The sequence below is a fragment of the Orycteropus afer genome, unplaced genomic scaffold (genome assembly GCF_000298275.1).
Source record: "Orycteropus afer afer isolate SDZICR_OR568_19922 unplaced genomic scaffold, OryAfe1.0 scaffold00254, whole genome shotgun sequence".
In the NCBI taxonomy this organism is placed as follows: domain Eukaryota; kingdom Metazoa; phylum Chordata; class Mammalia; order Tubulidentata; family Orycteropodidae; genus Orycteropus; species Orycteropus afer.
Window position 1 is genome coordinate 3951243 of NW_006921841.1, and position 20243 is coordinate 3971485.

Below are 20243 nucleotides of genomic sequence, written 5' to 3' on the forward strand. Positions count from 1 at the left end.
CCTGGGGAAACTCCCCTTGGGCAGACCGCTGCTCAGAACTCAGTCATGTGATCCATCATGGGAACCACCACTCACAACTGGAGTCCAGCCAAGTTGACACATCTTCAACTATCACAAGGGATATTGTTGCTAATGTCAGATGGACCTTGGCTGAAAGCAAAGAATACCAGAAAGATGTTTATCTGTGTTTTATTGACTATGCAAAGGCATTCAACTGTGGATCATAAAAAATTATGGATAACATTGCAAAGAATGGGAATTCTGGAACACTTGATTGTGCTCCTGAGGAACCTGTGCATAGACCAAGAGTCATCATTCAAACAGAACAAGGGGCTTCTGCATCGTTTAAAGTTAGGAAGAGTGAATGTAAGGGTTGTATCCTTTAACCATATTTATTCAATCTGAATGCTGAGCACATAATCTGAGAAGCTGTGCTACATGAAGAAGAACTTATCAGGATTGGAGGAAGCCTCATTAACAACCTGTGATATGCAGATGACACAACCTTGCTTGCTGAAATGAAGAGGACTTGAAGCACTTATGAAGATCAAAGACTATAGCCTTCAGTGTGGATTACTTCTCAACATAAAGAAAACAGAAATCCTCACAACTGGACCAATAAACTATTCTATGATAAATGGAGAAAAGATTGAAATTGTCAAGGATTTAATTTTCCTTATATCCACAATCAATAGCCATAGAAGCAGCAGTCAAGAAATCAAATGACGTTATCACATTGGGCAAATGGCTGCAAAAGAAGTCACTTTGAAGACTAAGGTGTGCCAGATGGAAGCCTTGGTATTTTCAGTAGCCTCATACATGTGAGAGCTGGGCAAGGAATAAGGAAGACTGAAGAAGTTTTGATGCACTTGAATTGTGCTGTTAGTGAAGAAGATCGTGTGTACCATTGACTGCTGGAAGAACAAACAAATCTTTCTTAGAGGAAGCACAGCTGGGATGCTTCTTAGAAGAGAGAATGGCCAGACTTCATCTTACCTACTTTGGTCATGTTGTCAGAAGGGGCCAGTCCCTGGAGAAGGATATTGTGCTGGGTAAAGTAGAGGTTCAGCAAAAAAGATGAAGACCCTCACTGAGGTGGATTAACACAGTGACTAATAATGGGCTCAAGCATTGCTGTGATTGTGAGGATGGTGCAAGGCAGGGCGTGTTTTGATCATAGGGTCGCTATGAGTGGGAACTAACTTGACAGCACCTAATGGTAACACTAGATTCGTGTTGTTGTTGTTGTTGTGTGCCATCGAGTCAAACCCAACTCATAACAACCCCTCCTTGGGTTTCCGAGGCAGTATCACTACAGAAGTAGGATTGCCCAACCTTCCTTCCGAGGAGTGGCTATTTTATTATCTCATACTACCTCTTTGTTGTAGTTTTTGTTTTTAACCTTTAAATTCTATTGGTTATTTTTTGCACAATTTTTCCTTCAAATAAACTTTAGAATCAGCTTGTTGAATTCCATAAAAAAGTCCTGTTGGGATTTGATTGGATTACATAGCATAGATTAATGTGGGGGGGGGGATTCACATTTTTATAATACCTTGTAGCTAAAAAATAGGATTTCTTTTGCCATATATTGAGATTGTTTGGTCCTTCAGGAAACATTCTCTTTATCATCTTCATATGGTCTACATTTTTCTTCTTAGGATTATGCCTAGTTCTTTTCTTGTTAGTCCATTTTTTTCTACCCGGACTTTTTCACATTATGTTCTCAAGTTGGTTACTGGTGCAGTATTGGAATTTTTGCCCTTTTGTATCCCCCATCCCCTTCATGCTTTGACTCAGGTCTGACATCATCTCTACCACAGGCCCCTTTCTGACCACTTGATTGGGTGAAATGTTCCAACTGTGCTCCTCTAACATCTCATGTATACTTTCCACCTTGAATGGAAATTTTGTCTGTTTGCCTTGCAGTCAAGTGTTATGACTTACTTAATGCTTATGCATATTCCTATTGCTAATATGGTATTTAGTGGATAACCCACTGCTATTGATGGCAACCCTATAGGACAGAGTACAACTGCCCCTTAGAGTTTCCAAGGCTGTAAATCTTTACGGAAGTAGACTGCCTCATCATTTTCCCATGGAATAGCTGGTGTGTTTGAACCACTGACCTTTTGGTTGGCAGCTGAATGCTTTAACCACTGTGCCACTGTTGTTGTTGTTGTTGTCGTTTGCCATCGAGTCGGCCCCGACTCATAGCGACCCCTCCTTGGGTTTCCGAGGCAGTATCACTATGGAAGTAGGATTGCCCAGCCTTCCTTATTCAGTGCATAATAGGTGCTACACTTTTTTTTTTTTTTTAAGTGTGGACTATATCTTTACATTGTAATATAGTGAAAGTATAATTTCAGTTCTGCTTTTAAAATGTAATTTTATAAGGAACATTTTTACCTTGTAGCAGTCATCATAGTTATTTTTAATTGCATAAAAATAGCTAACATTTAATTGAAAACTTACTCTGTACCAACTACTGTTCCTACTGCTTTGTGTGTTTTTATCTGACTTATTCTTCACAAGGGTTATATTAAGTAGGTTCTCATTTTATGGCGGCAGAAATTGAGACACAGAAAAGCTAAGAAAATTGCCCAACAATTGTGAAATAATTAGAGGAACCAAAATGCAAACATCTATTGAATAGATGTAACCACTTACATTGTTTGCTCCTAGGAGCTCTGATAGCATAGTGCCTAAGGCACTTGACTGCTAACCAGAAGACTGGCGGTTCAAACCCACCAGCCACTCCTTGGAAGGAAGGTCGGGCAATCTACTTTTGTAGTGATACTACCTTGGAAATCCAAGGAGGGCTCGCTATGAGTTGGGTCCAACTCGATGGCAAGTAACAACAACAACAACAACTTACACTGTTTGCAATTTTTGGTTTATAGATTTGTATTGACAATCTTCTTGTCAATTCTTATTTTTTCCTTTTTAAAAATTTCCTTTCCAAATACCTGGAGCACAGGTATTTAATGATACTATCCTGCTTTTTAGGAGCTCTGGTGGTATAGTGGTTAAAGCATTTGGCTAACTAAAAGATTGATTGTTTGAACCCACCAGCTGCTCCGTGGGAAAAAGACAGGTAGTCTGCTTTCGTAAAGATTTACAGGCTTGGAAACCCTATGGACAGTTCTACTCTGTCCTGTAGGGTTGCTGAGTCAGAATTGACTCAAGGGCGTGGGGTTTGTTGGTACGGCTTTTTGAAATTATATTGTATGTGCATTGGCTTCTCTACAGCCTTCATGTGCAGCTACTAAGTATTCAGAAACAGATGTCATGGCTTCTGCCTTCAAGAAGTTTAAAGTTGAGTTCAGGTAATGAGACAAGTAAAAGTGAAACCTAGAATGAGGTTGTTCCTGGATAACACGTTCAATACAAGTTCTGCACTGGGGGAAACTTGGAACTTGAAATTAGAAAAGCAGGTTCTCTAGCCTCCAGTTACACAGCATTTCACATCTACCTTGATTCACATTTGACAGGATCCGCCATGAGATTGTCAGTACTGCCTTTTTCTTTGACAGAGGATCAGATGCAGACCAGCCCACTTTCCTCAGGAACTGAACACTGCAGTGATTCCAGAGTCTTAAATGCTGGGGGGCAGGCAGGAACCCTAGGAAAGAGGAGTTTTATATAGCCTTTTGCACCCTGGAGAAAATGGTGCTCTGTGATCAACCCACTAGCACTACCTACTGCCATTGAATCAGTTCTCACTCATAGTGACCCCCGATGGGTTTCCAATGCCGTCAATCTTTACAGAAGTAGATTGTCTCATCTTCTTCCTTAAGAGCAGCTGGTGAGTTTGAACTGCTGACATTTGGTTAGCAATCAAATGTCTTACCCACTACACCATCAGAACTCCTATATGATCAGCAGTGAATTAAAAAAAAAAAAGAAAAAAAAGTTTACTGATGAGCCACCACGCTTGAAAATGTCTATATTGGTACATAGCATTCTTCAAGAGGATGCTTTGAAGTCCAGGTATGCAACACTGCTTAATGGTCTGTTCATGGGTATGATCTTAGGAGTTGCCAAATCATAACTCACCACGTGTAAAAGCTTGTGGGACCACAACATTGTGCTTTTCCTCCCGATTTTAATTAGGGCTAACTTGCAGCGACTGGCCACCACTGCAGCACTTGGTCTTCTGATGCTCTGTGTTTCTAAAGTTATTTCTAGTCTCTTTCATTGCTTTGCATTTTTGTTCTGGAAATGGAGTTGAAGATGTGTTTGTCCTGTTCTGTCAGTGAAGATAGCATGGCTTAGACAAAAACTTAACAAATAGTTTCCTGGCAGAGATGGCATTATAGCTGTCAGCACTGGTGTTTCTTAGGCTGACCCCTATCCTCTGAGCCAAAGTTTAGCACTTTTAGAGCATTTCTCGCCTCTTGGAGAATGAGAAATTTTGTCTTTTGGTTAATGTTGCAGTGGATCCCAGGAAGAGTGTGGTGGAAAGAAAACTATATGTATATTAACACATATCCCTCCCCCTCCAATTTAATTTTAGCCAACGTTTAAGTTGCTTGTGCATTAGAATTTCTCATAGTAGATTGTAAGTGGCAACAATGATCACTTCTGTTTTCTCTTCCTTCCCTTTCTTCCCCTCCTGGCCCCTGAGGGAGATTAATATGTAGGGAAATGACAGAGAGCAGGTGGCAGAAGGGGAAAGAAGAAACAAAGGACCTGGCTGACCCACAGACTGTGCAGTCACCTCTGAGTGGTTGAGAAAGGATCTAGGTTTCAATCTAATGGTAACAAGCTTCTCTAGATAGCTAATCATAACAGTGGTTTACATTTGTTGAGCTCTTATTGTGAGCTGAATATTGTGGCTACCACTTGAGATAGCACTTCATAGTTCATGTTCATAGCATCCCTATGAGATAAGTATTATCATAGGCCCCATTTTCACAGTGAGAAAACTGAAGCTCGGTGAGCTCGAGTTAACTTGTAGACAGCCACAGGGCCAGCACTCGTACCTACTTAGACCTCCATGCTGTCTTTTCTGTCTGCATTTGTGTATTTAAAGAAAACACTTGCCCTTCAGTTGGCTCCAACTCATGGCAACCCCACATGTGTTAGAGTAGAGCCTTGCTCTTTAGGATTTTCAATGGCTGACTTTCACAAATAGATCACCAGACCATTTTTCTGAGTTACCTCTAGGCGGACTTGAACCTTCAGCTTTTGATTAGCTGGTGAGCATGTTAATCGATTGCACAACTCAGGGATCCCACATTTGTGTTTATATATACCTGCTTTCATTGAGTTGATTCTAACTCAGAGTGACCCTATAGAAAAGAGAACTGTCCCACTCATAGGGTTGCCAAGACTATAAACCTTTACAAAGACATATGGAGACAATTAGTCCAAGGGACTGGTAGACCAGGTGATCCTCAGCCTATATGACCATAATACCAGAAGAACTAGATGGTGCCTGGCTACCACTGTCAACCACTTGGGTGGGAGGATTGGTGTAAGAGGTACTGGATAGAATGGGAGAGGAATGTAGAACAAAACAAAATCATAAAGAAAAAGACCAGGTTTGCTAGTCTGATAGAGCCTGGTGAGACCCCTGAGACTATGACCCCTAGGTACCCTACTGGTCTAGAACTGAACTCCTGTGGCTTCCAGTCAAACAGTAGGCAGGCATGTGGGATGAATATTTACATCATGTAGATACACTCCTTGGAGCAATCAGTCATGGAATAACAGAAGGGCAGTGTTCTTTTTACAGGGTGACAGCAGGGGGCAGGAATGCATGGGAGGGAAGGATACAGGGAAGAGGTAACTGTGGGGAGGATGTGGGAAGAGAGCTGTTACATTGTGGGAAATTGCAGTCAATGTTATGAAACAAATTGTATATGAACTGCTGTATGGAAAATGAATTTGCTCTGTAGACTTTCACCCAAATCGCAATGAAAATTAAAAAAAGAAAATATAAAGATGATAATTATTGTAATTTGTAAAAGTACTTGAAATCTTGGATTCAAACCTTTAACATTCAGGAGGTGAAGAGTGGAAGAGTAGTTTTCAGAAAGTTCTAAATGGGCCATTAAGTGGTGAGAATTTGTGGATAAGAGAACACTTTGTACAGAGATCCAGGGCACATCACAGCCAGTGACTTTTGCAGTTGACCAATGAGGAAACCGACCCTCCTGAAGTTAAGAAACATAGGCTTCTGACTCATAGAAAAGCAGTCTCTAAAATGCCAGTGGAGAGTGACCTCTTTTTGCATGTTACCCTTTTCAGCTCTTGCTGTGTGCTAGCGATTGTGCTTTTCTCATCCGCCCTTCACACTTGGAGAAACTGAGGCTCAGAGATGTTCAGTAACTTGCCCAAGGTCACACAGCCGTTGAGTAGAGGAGTTGAGATTTTCCTGTATATGCATGGACTCATAACCTGTAGCACTTCATTAAATGGACTGTTTTTAGGAGGCAATTTTCATCATCAGACAAATTCAACATTGAAAATTTTCCTTCAAGTGAATTTGAGCCTGTTGGGGTCTGGAGAGATTGAATTGTTTACTTTTACCTGCCTACTCAATCCAGTCTCAAAAAGAACCCCTTACATGCCTTCTTAAGACAAATGATTATGCTGGATGAACACTAAAAACTGTTTTGATCTTACAAAATTTACTATCTGTGTACCTTTGGGGAGCAAAACCAAATTGCGGGCTGGTAAAATTTAGTGCTTATTTACAAATTTTATTTCCTTTAGTTCCCCAGATTTTTACATACAGAGAGGGCACCATGGTCAGATTTTAAGGCCCATTGGCAGTAGAAAATAAGCAACATGAACCAGGGACCCCCCAGTAACAGCCACCCTGGGTACAGTCAGTTGGCATGAAAAATTGAATGGTTGGAGGTTTTTGAGGAAGAATATTTACTCTCTGATTTGAAAAACAAAACCATAAACTAAAAACTCATTTAAATAGAACATTATAGCACCTTGAAAAATCTTAGTTTTTTAGTAAGTGGCTGTTACCAATGTATTTTCTATGCCATTAGGCATCAGTGTTTCCTGAACACCTATTAGGAGACCAGGCCTGGACTACTTGTTCACTGATGCCACTTAGTCTACTCTCTTACATGCTTTTTATTGATATGTGTTTTATTTATATTCTCTACCACCATATTCTTTTTTATTGTGATTTGGGTGAAAGTATACAGAGCAAATTCATTTTCCATACAACAGTTTATGCACATTTTGTTTCATGACATTGATTGCAATCCCCACAACGTAACACCTCTCTTCCCACTTCCTCCCTGTGGTTACCTTTTCCCTGTGTCCTTTCCTATGCAGTCCTGCCCTCGGAGTTATCTCCTTGTGCAAGTGCTGCCTTTCTGATCTCCCACAATTGATTGTTAGAAGGCATATACCCACCTGGTGTAAATGTTCACCTTATATGGCTAGCTGTTACTTGGCTGGAAGCCAAGGGAATGAGTTCAATTCCAGGCATGCAGGGTGACTAAGAGCCATAGTTTCATGGGTTTCACCAGACTCTATCAGACCTGTAAGCCTGGTCTTTTTTATGATTTTGAGTTTTGTTCCACATTGTTCTCCCACTCTTTCCAGGACTGCACTGATCCCTTTCTGAGTGGTTGACATTTGTAGCCAGGCACTATCTAATTCTTCTGGTCTCAAGGTCATGTAGGCTGAGGTCCACTAGTCCCTTGGACTAATTGGCATACTGCCTAAGGCATTTGACTGCTCACGAGAAGTTTGGTGGTTCCAACCCACCAGCCACTCCTCTGAGGGAAGATTGGGCAAACTACTTCCGTAGAGATACTGCCTCGGAAACCCAGGGAGGGGTTGCTGTGAGTCGAATCGACTCGATGGCAGTGAGTGAGTTTGGTTTTCTTCATTCTTCTTTGCTCTGGACGAAGTGAGACCCAGATGTTGCATCTAGATGGTCACTTGCAAGCTTTTAAGACCCTAAGTGCTACCCCCAAATAGGATGTAGAACAATGTTTTTGTGTAGTATGTTGTGCCAAGTGAGCTTGTTGTCCCCTGTGACCATGGTCCCAAGACCACAGGTCCAACAACTTGCTCCCTCAGGGTAGTTGGTTGTCGCTAAGTTATCATAACTTTGCCCCCTGTTCTACTTATATGGACATTGTTACAGCATATACAAATACATATGTAGAAATATTGTCTGCCAAACTTACATGTATCTACAACCATATTCTTAGGATATAGTTTTTATCCATTATATTTTTTGAAGAAAACACTGTGCTGCTGAATTCATCTCTTTATTAAAACACTAGCCTTTTTATTTCAAACACTGGAAAGCTGAGAGGTTATAATGATAGCATCTTAGCTCTGTGTCACACTTTCTGATAAACAATTTAATCATCTCAGCTTCCCTGTAGTGGGCATTATCTTTATTTTAGAGATGAGGAAGTTAAGTTGTGTGCCAGGGTCAGACAGCTGGTTATCAGCAGAGCTGGGACCAGAACTGGGCCCTTCAGGTGTGTGCTGGTGTTTACCTGTTTCATCCTCTTGCTGTTCATGCTGCAGCAAACAGGAGACAGTTTCCTGTCTCATAGCAAAGTGACAAAACAGCCCCAGATTTTTAATCCTTCCTGGACTTCAAAGAATTAGTTAAGCCCATGAAACATTGAAACAAATTAATTTTGTTTTATTTTTTAATTAAAAAGTAAATCTCTAAAGCAGATAAGCATGCTTTATTCTTAATTATGAATATGTGGCTTGAATCCACTATCTCTTTTCATAATTATTTGATATTATGGTAGATGAGCACTTGTTGCAATACATAGTTCTTAACAGGTATAAATACCCGAAGATTGCTGGAGCAAAGTATTTTTAATTGGTTTAGTTCTTACTTCCCCCTACCTTATAAGATGTCCTTGTGTTGGAAGAGGGAGGGCTGGTGATCTACTCAGTGCATCCATGGTGAAGTGGTCTGCAAGATCACCCTTTAGAACCACTCCTTGCACATATCTTTAGTTACTTGACTGTGTACACAGCACCGGTGTGTACCTAAACTGGAGCCTTCCCACTTGGTCGGAAGAAGGAGAAACATACTCTGAGTTGAGAGAGACCAGTGGTGGGTTCTTTTCTCCATTACCATTTGCTCCTGCCCCTGAAAGAAGTGTTGAGTTTTAAGTATTCAGAGTGTCTTTGGCTCTCAGCAGAAGGCTGAACAATGTTAGAACTTGTTATATCGAACTGCTTGTTTTCAGTTGCTAAAGTTTGAAGAATGATCTTTTTTTGAAGGATCTTGGGGGCCGGAATGGACTTTGAGAAACCATCCAGTGATCCTTTTGTGCTCAGGCAGAATGGCACCTGCCTTGGAAAGCTACTTTTCTTCCACTATTCAGCATATTCCATACTATGTTTTAGCAATTTATGCCATCATCTTACTTCATAATGATCAAAAAAACTGACTTTGTGGGCCCTTGTGTCTCTTTTTCAGGTCCAACTTCAAACTTGTGGCTGTTAATTCAAAACTTTATGCCATTGGTGGGCAGTCTGTTTCTAACGTTGAATGTTACAATCCAGAGCAGGATGCATGGAATTTTGTGGCACCCTTACCGAATCCTCTGGCTGAGTTTTCTGCGTGTGAATGTAAGGGGAAAATTTATGTGATTGGAGGATATACTACCAGAGGTAAGTGGAGGGGCTAAGTAAGTGTTATACTGACTCAGGGTGTCCTTTGGCAACCTGGGAAGGGCAAGAGCCAGGGGAAGTGTTCCAGTGCACCGAGTGTGATTGCATACATATATGATGTATTTATACATCTGGAAGGGAGAGAGTCCTGTGGGACAGGGGTGATTTCGACAGCAGGGGCTTTAATGGCCTGATGCAAGCATGAGAATTGAAGGGGGAGGAGAGACTGTGAAGAAAATATGTATGTTCTCTTTGCTTCTGGAAACCCAGCTTTGTGGTTAGCCGTCTTGTGACTTGGCTGGGCCTGATTTGTGGAGGCTGTCCAGGTCTCTCAGCTGCTCTGAGGTTGGGTAGATCTATGGAAGGGAGCAGTATCTGGGTGACTCCCACCTCTTTTCAAAAACACCTCCCACTCTATGGAATTTAGTGCCAGAGGCTCCTTGTATTTTTGTTTTCTCCTTTCTCCAGCACAGACATGGGAGATGCAGGTTCAGCAGATACTCCTGTTCCTGGAACATGGGATGAACAAGAATACAAATACACAAGGAACCTCTTTCCTCAGCAGGGGTAGGGGGTGGTTGTGTTATATCGTAAGTTGTACATACGTGTTTTTCACTTTTTTGTAGGTATTTTATAATTTACAGTTTGGAAAATAAAACGTTTCTTCAGTAGGGCTTATACTGCTGTAGGGAAGCATTTGACGTGGTGATGATAGAAACAGCATGGCTGTGCTAAGAAAGGCACTGGCGGGCAGCCAGGAAGAGGCGTACTGTTCCTTTTCTCTCTCTGTTCCACTTAAAGCAGTTGTCTCCAAGTTATCCTTTAACATATAGAAACTGTACTTTTAGGACTTTTAGCCACATTAAAGTTGTGGATTCTGTCTCAGTGACTCTTCTTATAAGACATAGTAGAACTGTCCCTATAGAGTTTCCAAGGCTGTAAATCTTTATGGAAGCAGACTGCTTCATCTTTCTCCTGCTAGAGCAGCTAGTGGCTATGAACCATGGACTTTCAGTTAGCAGCCAAGTGCCTTACCCACTGTACCACCAGAGCTCTTTAATAGAGTTAAATCCCTTATATCTGACATAATGAAATACCTAACATTCCTTTATGTGGTTGAGGTATGATATGGGCAGGACAGAGCCCTCCAACCCTGGCCGATGACAGATGTGGAAAAATGATCCTTATGACCCTATTGGGCAGCATGTGACCATATGTAACTACATAAAGGACACAAATCCACATATTAAGATAATGTTCAAATACTGCTAGGTACTCATTGCCATCAAGTCGGATCTGACTCATAGCGACCCCTCCTTGGGTTTCTGAGGCGGTATCACTACGGAAGTAGATTGCCCAACCTTCCTTCCAAGGAGTGGCTGGTAGGTTTGAACCCACATGCAGTCATGTGCCTTAGGTACTATACTACCAGAGCCCCTAATGTTCAAATAGGTGATGAAAATTATTTTCACCATGTCCAAATGTGTCTTGTTAATGGGGATTTATATTAGATGAAAAAGTAAAATGTACGGTGTTGTATGGACATCTCTCTCTTTTTTTTTTAATGATAGCAAAATATTTTGATGAACCCTTCTTTGAATACCTCTAAACACTTGATTTGGTGGGTAAGATAGCAAGTGATGAATTAGTTTTCCAGGGCTACTATAACAAATTACCATAAACTTCATTGTTTTAAACAACAAAAATTTATTCTGTCATGGTTTTGGAGATGAGAAGTCTGAAAGAAGGGGTTGGCAGGCCACAGTCCCTCCAAAGGCTCTGGGGGCAAATCCTTCATTTGCACTTTCAGCTTCTGGTGGTTGCAGTTTTCCTTGGCTGCTAGATGCCTAAGTCTAGTTACTGCTTCATGTGTATTCCTTTTTCATGTGTTTTCTCCTTTTTAGTCTTTTATAAGAACACTTGCCATTGGATTTAGGACTCATCTGGGCAATCCTGGATGGTCTCATCCCAAGATCCTTAACTTAGTTACATCTGCAAAGACCTTCTTTGCACATTAGGTCACATTCATAGTTTCTGGAGGTTAAGAGGTGTGGACATATCTTTTGGAGGGCCACTGTTCAACCCACTGCAAGTGGTGTGTGTATTTATACATTCAGGGGGAGTCCACGACAAAGAGGAGTGCAGTGGAAGCAGAGAGCTGTTTTTCTCACTTTAGATTTTCACCACTTACTGAGTTAGTCCCAGTGTTCCTCCCTAGGGATTCTCCACTGAAGATAAGGTAATGGCAGCTTTTTCTGTACAAATAAGTGGGGGGGGGGTGACCCAGGGGTCATTTTTATGTTTTATTTTGGGTGTTCAGGTTACAGTGATTTAAGTTTATATGCTTCAACTACATCATCCAACTGTCAAGTTGACTCTGACTCTTGACAATGCTGTGTGTGTCAGGGGAGAGTTAGGTTCCACAGGTTTGCAATGGCTGGTTTTTTGGAAGTAAATTGCCAGGCTTTTCTTCCGAGGCACCTGTGGATGGATTCAGACCTTTGGGCTAGCAGCCAAGCAAGGTAACAGTAGGCACCACCTAGGGACTCCAGCTAAGCAACTAAACCATGGCACCAGAGTATTTCTTGTGTGCCTAAGTACATGTGTGTGTTTGTGTGTTTTCTCCTGGGAAAGTAAATATTCACATTTATTTACCTATGTACGTTTCTAAGAATTCTGGTTACTCTTAGATTGAGCAACACAAAATGCATCCTGTGGACTGAAATAATGTACTCATGGTCTCTTGCCTTTATTTCTGCCCAGGAGTTGTTAAACACTGACAGAGGGCACTGTACCCCAAAGAGGACTCTGCTGGGAGATTTCCTAATTTTTCCATGACCTTGGCTGAGCAAATGTCCTTTAGATTTGACCTGGAAAACCCTTGCTTGTGTGTTTTCTAGCTTCACAAGCTGGTACTAATGTACCTTCTTCACTTGGGCCACCCACTGTGATTTCTGTCCTGGATTCCCTAAGCCAAAATACTCAAGATGGGATGGTTAGGTGATGTGGATGGATCGATGTTTGTGTAGAGGTGGAAAAAGTTTTCTAAGATGAGAGGGCAGGGCCGTTCATCCTAAGCCCTCCCCCTCCTCTGCTTGAGGCTCGTCCCAGCGATTCCTAATAGTTCGCTGTAAAAGAACTCATCGTAATTGTCATGAAAACAAAATCAAGATTTCAAGTTTGATTCTTAGCCTGCTGCCTAAGACTTTTCAAAATTTAGCAAAGAGTGATTCATAGTTTTCATGATAGTTATTTGATTATTCTAATTATTTGGCAGGCACTGAAGAAATAAAGAAATTCAGTAGAAAGTAATAGTAACCACTAAAGGGAAGAAGGGTTGATTTGTCAAACTTCAGAATCAACTCTAAATGTAAAAATGAAAAAATCATTCAACCAACTCAAACCACCTCATCATGGTCTGAACCCTAGTTGGGTGAGGAGAGAAAACATTTACAGAAGACCTGGAAAGACCTTCAGGCCTGGAACTGAAAAATACATTGAAGCTTTACTAGAATAAGTTCTTTGTTCATACAGTGGGAAACCAGGTCACTAAGGAGCACTTTTTGACAGATTAGTAACCAAACCCCTTGAACTATCTACTGGGAAGAGCTTTATCACAATAGCCAGGTAAGAAAGAAACATAGGGAGGTATTAGTGTGGGTGTAAATTAGGACAGTTTAGTGTTGGTGTATAAGGACAGTTTCTTAAAGCTGTAATAATTCTAAAATTTCTGCAGGCTTAGGGACATATTGCACACAGAGCACTTGCTTTCTCTTCACTTTTCTCTTGGCCTTCTTCATAATGTTAGCTGCTGTCAAGTCCTCAAACGCACACACACACATATACACACACACACACACACAAAACAGTGCTGCCTATTCCTGCACTATTCCCATGATAAGTTGGGGATCGGGCTATTGTGATCCCTAGAGTTTTGATTGGCTGATTTTTCAGAAGTAGATTGCCAGGCCGTTCTTACTAGTCTGTTTTCATCTGGAAGCTCTGCTAAAACCTGTTCAGCATCACAGCACCACACAGGCCTCCGCTGACAGGGTGGTAGATGCACCTGGGGTACATTGGCTGAGAATTGAACACAGGTCTCCGACCATTAAACTACCTCTGCCCTACTCTGCCCTCTTAGGGTATACTTAAATTAGTACCTAAGGTGGCTAAGGATCTCTTTAAAAAAAAATTACCAAAACCAAGCTCACTGTCATCGAGTCAGACCCAACTCATAGCCACCCCTCCTTGGGTTTCTGAGGCAGTATCACTACAGAAGTAGATCGCCCAATCTTCCTTCTGAGAAGTGGCTGGTGGGTTTGAACTACCAGCCTTCTGGTTAGCAGTCAAATGCCTTTAGCGCTATGCCATCAGAGCTCCCGTGGATCTCTTCAGGTGCTGCTAACCAGTGGGTGGGGTGAGTCCTCTGTCTCAGGAGTAAAAACTTGAAGGAGGAGTAAAATCCTTGAGAAAATGAGCCATCTTCTCTTGCCTGCTTCTGTAGCAATCAAAACGCCACTCTTCACTTACTCTTTAATTCTCAAGGTGAGCCGTCTCCTCTTCTGATAAGTTTTGTTGTTTGTTTAAACAGCAACAACAAACAGAAAGTCTGTTCTTATAGCACAGCATTTTTTTTCTGCTGAGACTAAAAAGTAGATATTCTAAATTTTACCAACATTTTTCAAAGAGACTAGGCAACATTTTACCTTAAAGAAAATAGCTGTTAATTTAAAATAATGTCAGAATTCTTTCATCTATTATCTGATTTTATCTACGCAATAAAGAACCATATCTAGTGAAAAAAGGAAGAGGGGGACTGACCTTTGTAGTGACTTTGCCTTGTTACAAACAATTTGCATTTGCAGAGTGATTCTGTGACTTGATAGAAAGCCAGAGGTGAAGCTTTGTTCCATTTCACCTCACTTGAAACTTAGCATCCTTTTCTCTAGATAGTCCCTGGAGATCTGTGCTGAGCCTGGCCTTGTTTTTTAAGATCAGCTGTCAAGAATATATGCTCTTGGATGAACCTTGAAACTATTGCCCTAAGATAATCTTTAACCGGAAATAACCCCTGAAGTCTTAAAACCAAACAACAGTTTAGTTTAACTAATAAAGACTGTCTACCTTGATCACCAGTCAACTGACTGGAAGAGATCCATATTTGTGCCCATTCCAAAGAAAGGTGATCCCACAGAATGTAGAAATTATAGAACAATATCACTAATATCACATGCAAGTAAGATATTACTGAAGATAATTCAGAAACGTTTGCAGCAGTATATTGACAGAGAACTTCCAGAGGTTCAAGCCGGATTCAGAAGAGGACGTGGAACAAGGGATATCATAGCTGTTGTCAGATGGATCTTGGCTCAAGGCAAAGAATACCAGAAAGAGGTTTACTTGTGTTTTATTGACTATGCAAAGGCATTTGATTGTGTGGATCATGACAAATTATGGATAACATTGAGAAGAATGGGAATCCCTGAGCACTTGATTGTACTCATGAGGAATCTGTACCTTGACCAGGAGGCTGTCGTTCAAACAGAACAAGGGGACACTACATGGTTTAAAATCAAGAAGGGAGTGCGTCAGGGTTGTATTCTTTCTCCACACTTATTCAATCTATATGCTGAGCAAATAATCCGAGAAGCTGGACTATATGAAGAAAAACGTGGTATCAGGATTGGAGGAAGAATCATTAACAACCTGAGATATGCAGACGATACAACTTTGCTTGCTGAAAGTGAGGATGACTTAAGGCACCTACTGATGAAGGTTGAAGAATACAGTCTGCAGTATGGATTACATCTCAACATAAAGAAAACAAAAATCCTCACAACTGGACCAATGAGCAGCATCACAATCAATGGAGAGAAGATTGAGGTTGTCAAGGAATTCACATTGCTTGGTTCTACAATCGATGCCAACGGAAGCAGCAGTCAGGACATTAGACGACGTGTAGCATTGGGAAAGTCAACTGCGAAGGAACTGTTTCAAGTGCTGAGGAGCAAGGATATCTCCTTGAGGACTAAGGTGCGCCTGACACAAGCCATGATATTTCCAATCACCTTGTATGCATGTGAGAGCTGGACTATGAATAGGGAAGACCGAAGAAGAGTTGATGCTTTTGAGTTGTGGTGCTGGCGAAGAATGCTGAAAGTACCATGGACTGCTAAAAGAACTAACAGATCTGTCCTGGAGGAAGTGCAGCCAGAATGCTCCTTGGAAGCAAGAATGGCCAGACTTCGTCTCACCTATTTTGGTCATGTTGTAAGAAGGGACCATTCCCTGGAGAAGGATGTCATGCTTGGTAGGGTGGAGGGTCGACGAAAGAGGGGGAGGCCTTCAACGAGATGGATTGATACAGTGGCTGCGATGATGGGCTCGAGTATAGCAGGGATTGTGGGGCTGGTGCGGGATCGGGCAGTGTTTCGTTCTGCTGTGCATGGGGTCGCTATGAGTCGGAAACGACTCGACGGCACTTAACAACAACAACAACAACAACCTTGATCATATGCTCCTTTAAGATCTATCTATATGGGATCACATTGACAACAGCTAGTCAAAGATTAGATAGCAACCCTTGGAGGCAGTGAGTTTATGTTAATGGGGGAGAAACAACTTGGAAAAGGAGAGTTGAGAATGGTTGCCCAACTTGAAGAATGTAACCAGTGTCACTGGATTGCACGTGTAGAAACTTGAATTAGTGGATGTTTTTGCTGTGTGTATTCTTAACAACAACAGAATAAATTACTTAAAAAAAAAAAAAATACACGCTCTTGGGGCTCAGTTGGCTTTTCTCTAACATTGTCAGTAATTCTGTAGATGTTGGTGAGGATTATAAGGGTATTCTTTTTATACTGGCCTGGTGTTTCCCAAGGAATTCTGGTGGTGGAGTGCCTAAGGCATTTGACAGCTAACCATAAGGTTGGCAGTTCAAACCCACCAGCCATTCCACAGAAGGAAGATGGGGCAATCTACTTCCGTAAAGATTGACCACCTCAGAAACCCAATGGGGATCAGTATGAATCAGAATTGACTTGATGGCAGTGGGTTTGTTTTTTTTTTGGTTTTTGGTGTTTCTCAAAGGTATATGCCTTACGCAGTACAACACCAGAGCTCCCAAAGGTATAAAGGTACCAGGGAAGAAGTAATGTGTTCAAATCATAGTTGCTCGTCTCCTAGCCTTACCAGTTCTTGAGAGTCTCCCAAGGAGGGGACATGCCTCAATGAGAACCAAAAAACCAAACAATGCTGTGGAGTCAGATCTGCCTCATAGTGACCCCTCCTTGGGTTTCCGGGACAGTATCACTATGGAAGTAGATTGCCCAGTTCCTTCTGAGGAGTGACTGGTGTGTTTGAACTGTCAGCCTTCTGGTTAGCAGTCAAAGGAGGCCAGGTGAAAATGAACCTAAATGTACCTCCTGCTAGCCATTTGGAAAACTTGCAACATTTTCCTAGCGTCTGCTTTTCTGAAATGGTTTTGCCTCTCTGTTACCATATTTTATAGGTGTAGGTAGATGTTTATTATAATGAAGGCTGTAAATTATGTTACTTGTGGATATGCCTTTGTCTGTCTTCTTTATTTCAGACCGAAACATGAACGTTTTGCAGTATTGCCCGTCTTCTGACATCTGGACACTTTTTGAAACATGTGATGTCCACATTCGCAAGCAGCAGATGGTGTCTGTGGAAGAGACCATCTACATCGTGGGCGGGTGTCTGCATGAACTGGGGCCCAACCGGAGGAGCAGCCAGAGTGAGGACATGCTCACCGTGCAGTCCTACAACACCATCACCCGGCAGTGGCTCTACCTCAAGGAGAACACATCCAAATCAGGGCTTAACTTGACTTGCGCACTCCATAACGATGGCATCTACATCATGAGCAGGGATGTTACCTTATCAACCAGCCTGGAACATCGTGTTTTCCTTAAGTACAACATCTTTTCAGATAGTTGGGAAGCATTTAGGCGTTTCCCAGCCTTTGGACATAACTTACTGGTTTCTTCTCTTTATCTGCCCAATAAAACAGAAACATGACTGAACTCATTTAGTAAGTAAAAGAAACCTGGTTCAAGGTTAACCAAAAAAGAAAACACAGTGTCCCATTTCAATGGACACTGATTTCTAAAGGAGAAAGTATGGTAAATTAGGTCATGTACACAGCAGCTGTATATAAGCTTACTTGAACTAATTACTTGAAAACTTATGAAAGAGACCAACTTTATTATTTTTTTTAATTATTATTTTTTAAATTATGGGAACAAATCCATAATGATGTTTTCATCCAAATATGATAGTCTTGGGCCAGTGATGGAAACCGATGATCCAAAAGTAGCTTCATTGTGTCTACTTGTAAAGGGCCAGAGTTAATAATTGGCATAAATGGTAAAGATTACTTTAAAATCTGTTTTATTTAGGTCATTTGAAATAACATTAATACCTTACGTGAGTTTTGTTTTCTGTCAATTCACTTGACAAACATTTACATGACATTGTCATTCCCCCTCCCCCTACTGGTTACAACTCCACATACTCCTAGTTGGTTTAAAATAAGGTTCTGTCTTCAGATGCTTTTGTTTGCTCACTACTTTTCATAAAACTTGCAATGATGGACCACTACAGTATATCCTTGCAAGCATCCAGTACGCCCCAAAACTTACTTACAAACATTCTTGGCTATTTTGTCTAGTCTTCTTTTACAATTATGATCACTAGGTAAATAAGCTGATAGAACCTTTCATTTCAGTTATGTAGCAGATTGCTGCCTGTCAAATAAGTTTTATTGCTAGACATAATGTATTTTTAAAAGAAGACATACTATTTAAAAGGATACATAAAAATTTGAGCTGTAGTCTTATATTTAAATAGGAAGGGAATACCAAATGAGAAAAATTTGCCTTTCAGAATTATGTTTACTGAATGTATTTGACTTAGTTTTTAAGACTGAAAAAATAACTTTATCATATCTCTATCAGGCAGTTTTCTGATTTAATCTTAGCTTTTCAATTCTGCTTTGCTTTTGTGGGGTAAGGTGAGGAGAGCTGTAAAACATTTGTGCTGGAGAGAAGGGAAGAAGCTCTTATGGAAGAGAATGGCCTCAGGTGGTATTTCTGAAATTAGGTATTACATTTTTGCCTTCTTGGCTAAACCAAATAGAACCCAACTCAAGCAGTCATTTGCTTGTTTTCAATAGGCCAGGTAACAGTGAATAAAAGCTTCTTCCAATCATAGATCAGCATTCTTTAAAAAATATACATACATATTTATTGAAATTTTATTTTGATTGAGAAACACTTCCTGAAATTCTCTGAGCTTTTGTAAGGGAATTGGTTAATCAAACTGAACTGGATTCCATCTATCCAGTCTCAATAGCAGACTGAACCATTCCAGTTAAAGTGTGCCTCGCTTTAAGACAGCCCCCATAGAAAAGCAAAAACTGTCATGGCAGAGTCGTGCATTTAGCAAAACACCGAGTGCCTCCAGTGTGCCATTTAGTGTGCACATGTAGTTCAGGGGAATTGGTGGAATTCTTCAGTTTATCAAAGTAGTCGGTGCAGGGTTTCTTTACAACCTTGGCCTCCTAATATGCTTTTGAAGTGTGTGTTGTCAAGTCGATTCTTAATTCCCAGTGACACTGTAGGACAGTAGAATTGCCCCATTAGGGTTTCCAAGGCTGTGACCTTAATGGAAGCAGATTGTCACATCTTTCTCCCTTGGAGCAGCTGGTGGGTTTAAATTGCTAACTTGTCAGTAGTTGAGCACTTAACCACTATGCCACCAGTGATTCTTCTCACTTAAAATGAGGGTCTAGGTAAATCTGTATTTGCACAACTTTTCAGGAACACTTCTAGTAGTTAAAGTGAGGTAAGCCTTTATTTTGGGCATGGATTTTACAACACTATTCAAGGGTTTCTAAGCCATATCCATTTATTCTCAAATACTTAGACTTTTTTTTTTTTTTTTTTAAACTCTGAACTGAAATTTCCCAGGAATGCTACTTTGATAATAGATTTATATTAATTTATATTGTAGAATTGAATTTGCATTATATCAGTTCCATTAGATATATTTAAAAATCTAATTTATTTTATACAGCATTACCTTTTGTTGCTATAGAGCTTAACTTTTTTTTTTTTTAAAAACCACTTACCCCTCTATATTCAGAACATTTTAACCGGTTGAATTAGTACAGAAAAAGAGTTGGAGGTTAGCTTGTAAATAACTGCATTTATTAAAATATGTTATTTCTACCAACCAGTTCTCTTCCAGATTAGATTTTTTGGGTATATTTATGCCAACAGATTTTTGGACCAAGTGCAGGCATACTCTGATCCACAAAACTCTCCTATAACCCAAGTTTGATGTGTGTGTATAGGTGTGTGTATATATATATATGTGTGTGTGTGTGTGTATACCTGCATATTATAGCTCTCTCTAAGATACATAGACGTCTAACGAGGTTTTGTTATTCTGGACTGGCAGCAGTGTTTGGGGAAGGTGGAATGTGCAATAGGGACAGATGTATAGATTTCTGAAGTCATTCTTCCTCCTGTGCATGTCAACTGTGTTTGAGGGTAGTTTTAATTTACTTCTGT

The 20243-nt window shown here is 40.7% G+C and overlaps 1 protein-coding gene across 1 annotated transcript in view; it reads left to right on the forward strand.

The window, feature by feature from the left end:
* Positions 1-17685, forward strand: part of KLHL42 (kelch like family member 42) — a 27276-nt gene extending 9591 nt beyond the window's left edge. Inside the window, exons 2-3 of the mRNA XM_007949790.2 lie at positions 9449-9642; positions 17234-17685. Coding sequence (XP_007947981.1) covers positions 9449-9642; positions 17234-17685 — 646 coding nt within the window. The remainder of the gene's footprint in view (positions 1-9448; positions 9643-17233) is intronic.
* The last annotated feature ends 2558 nt before the right edge of the window (positions 17686-20243 follow it).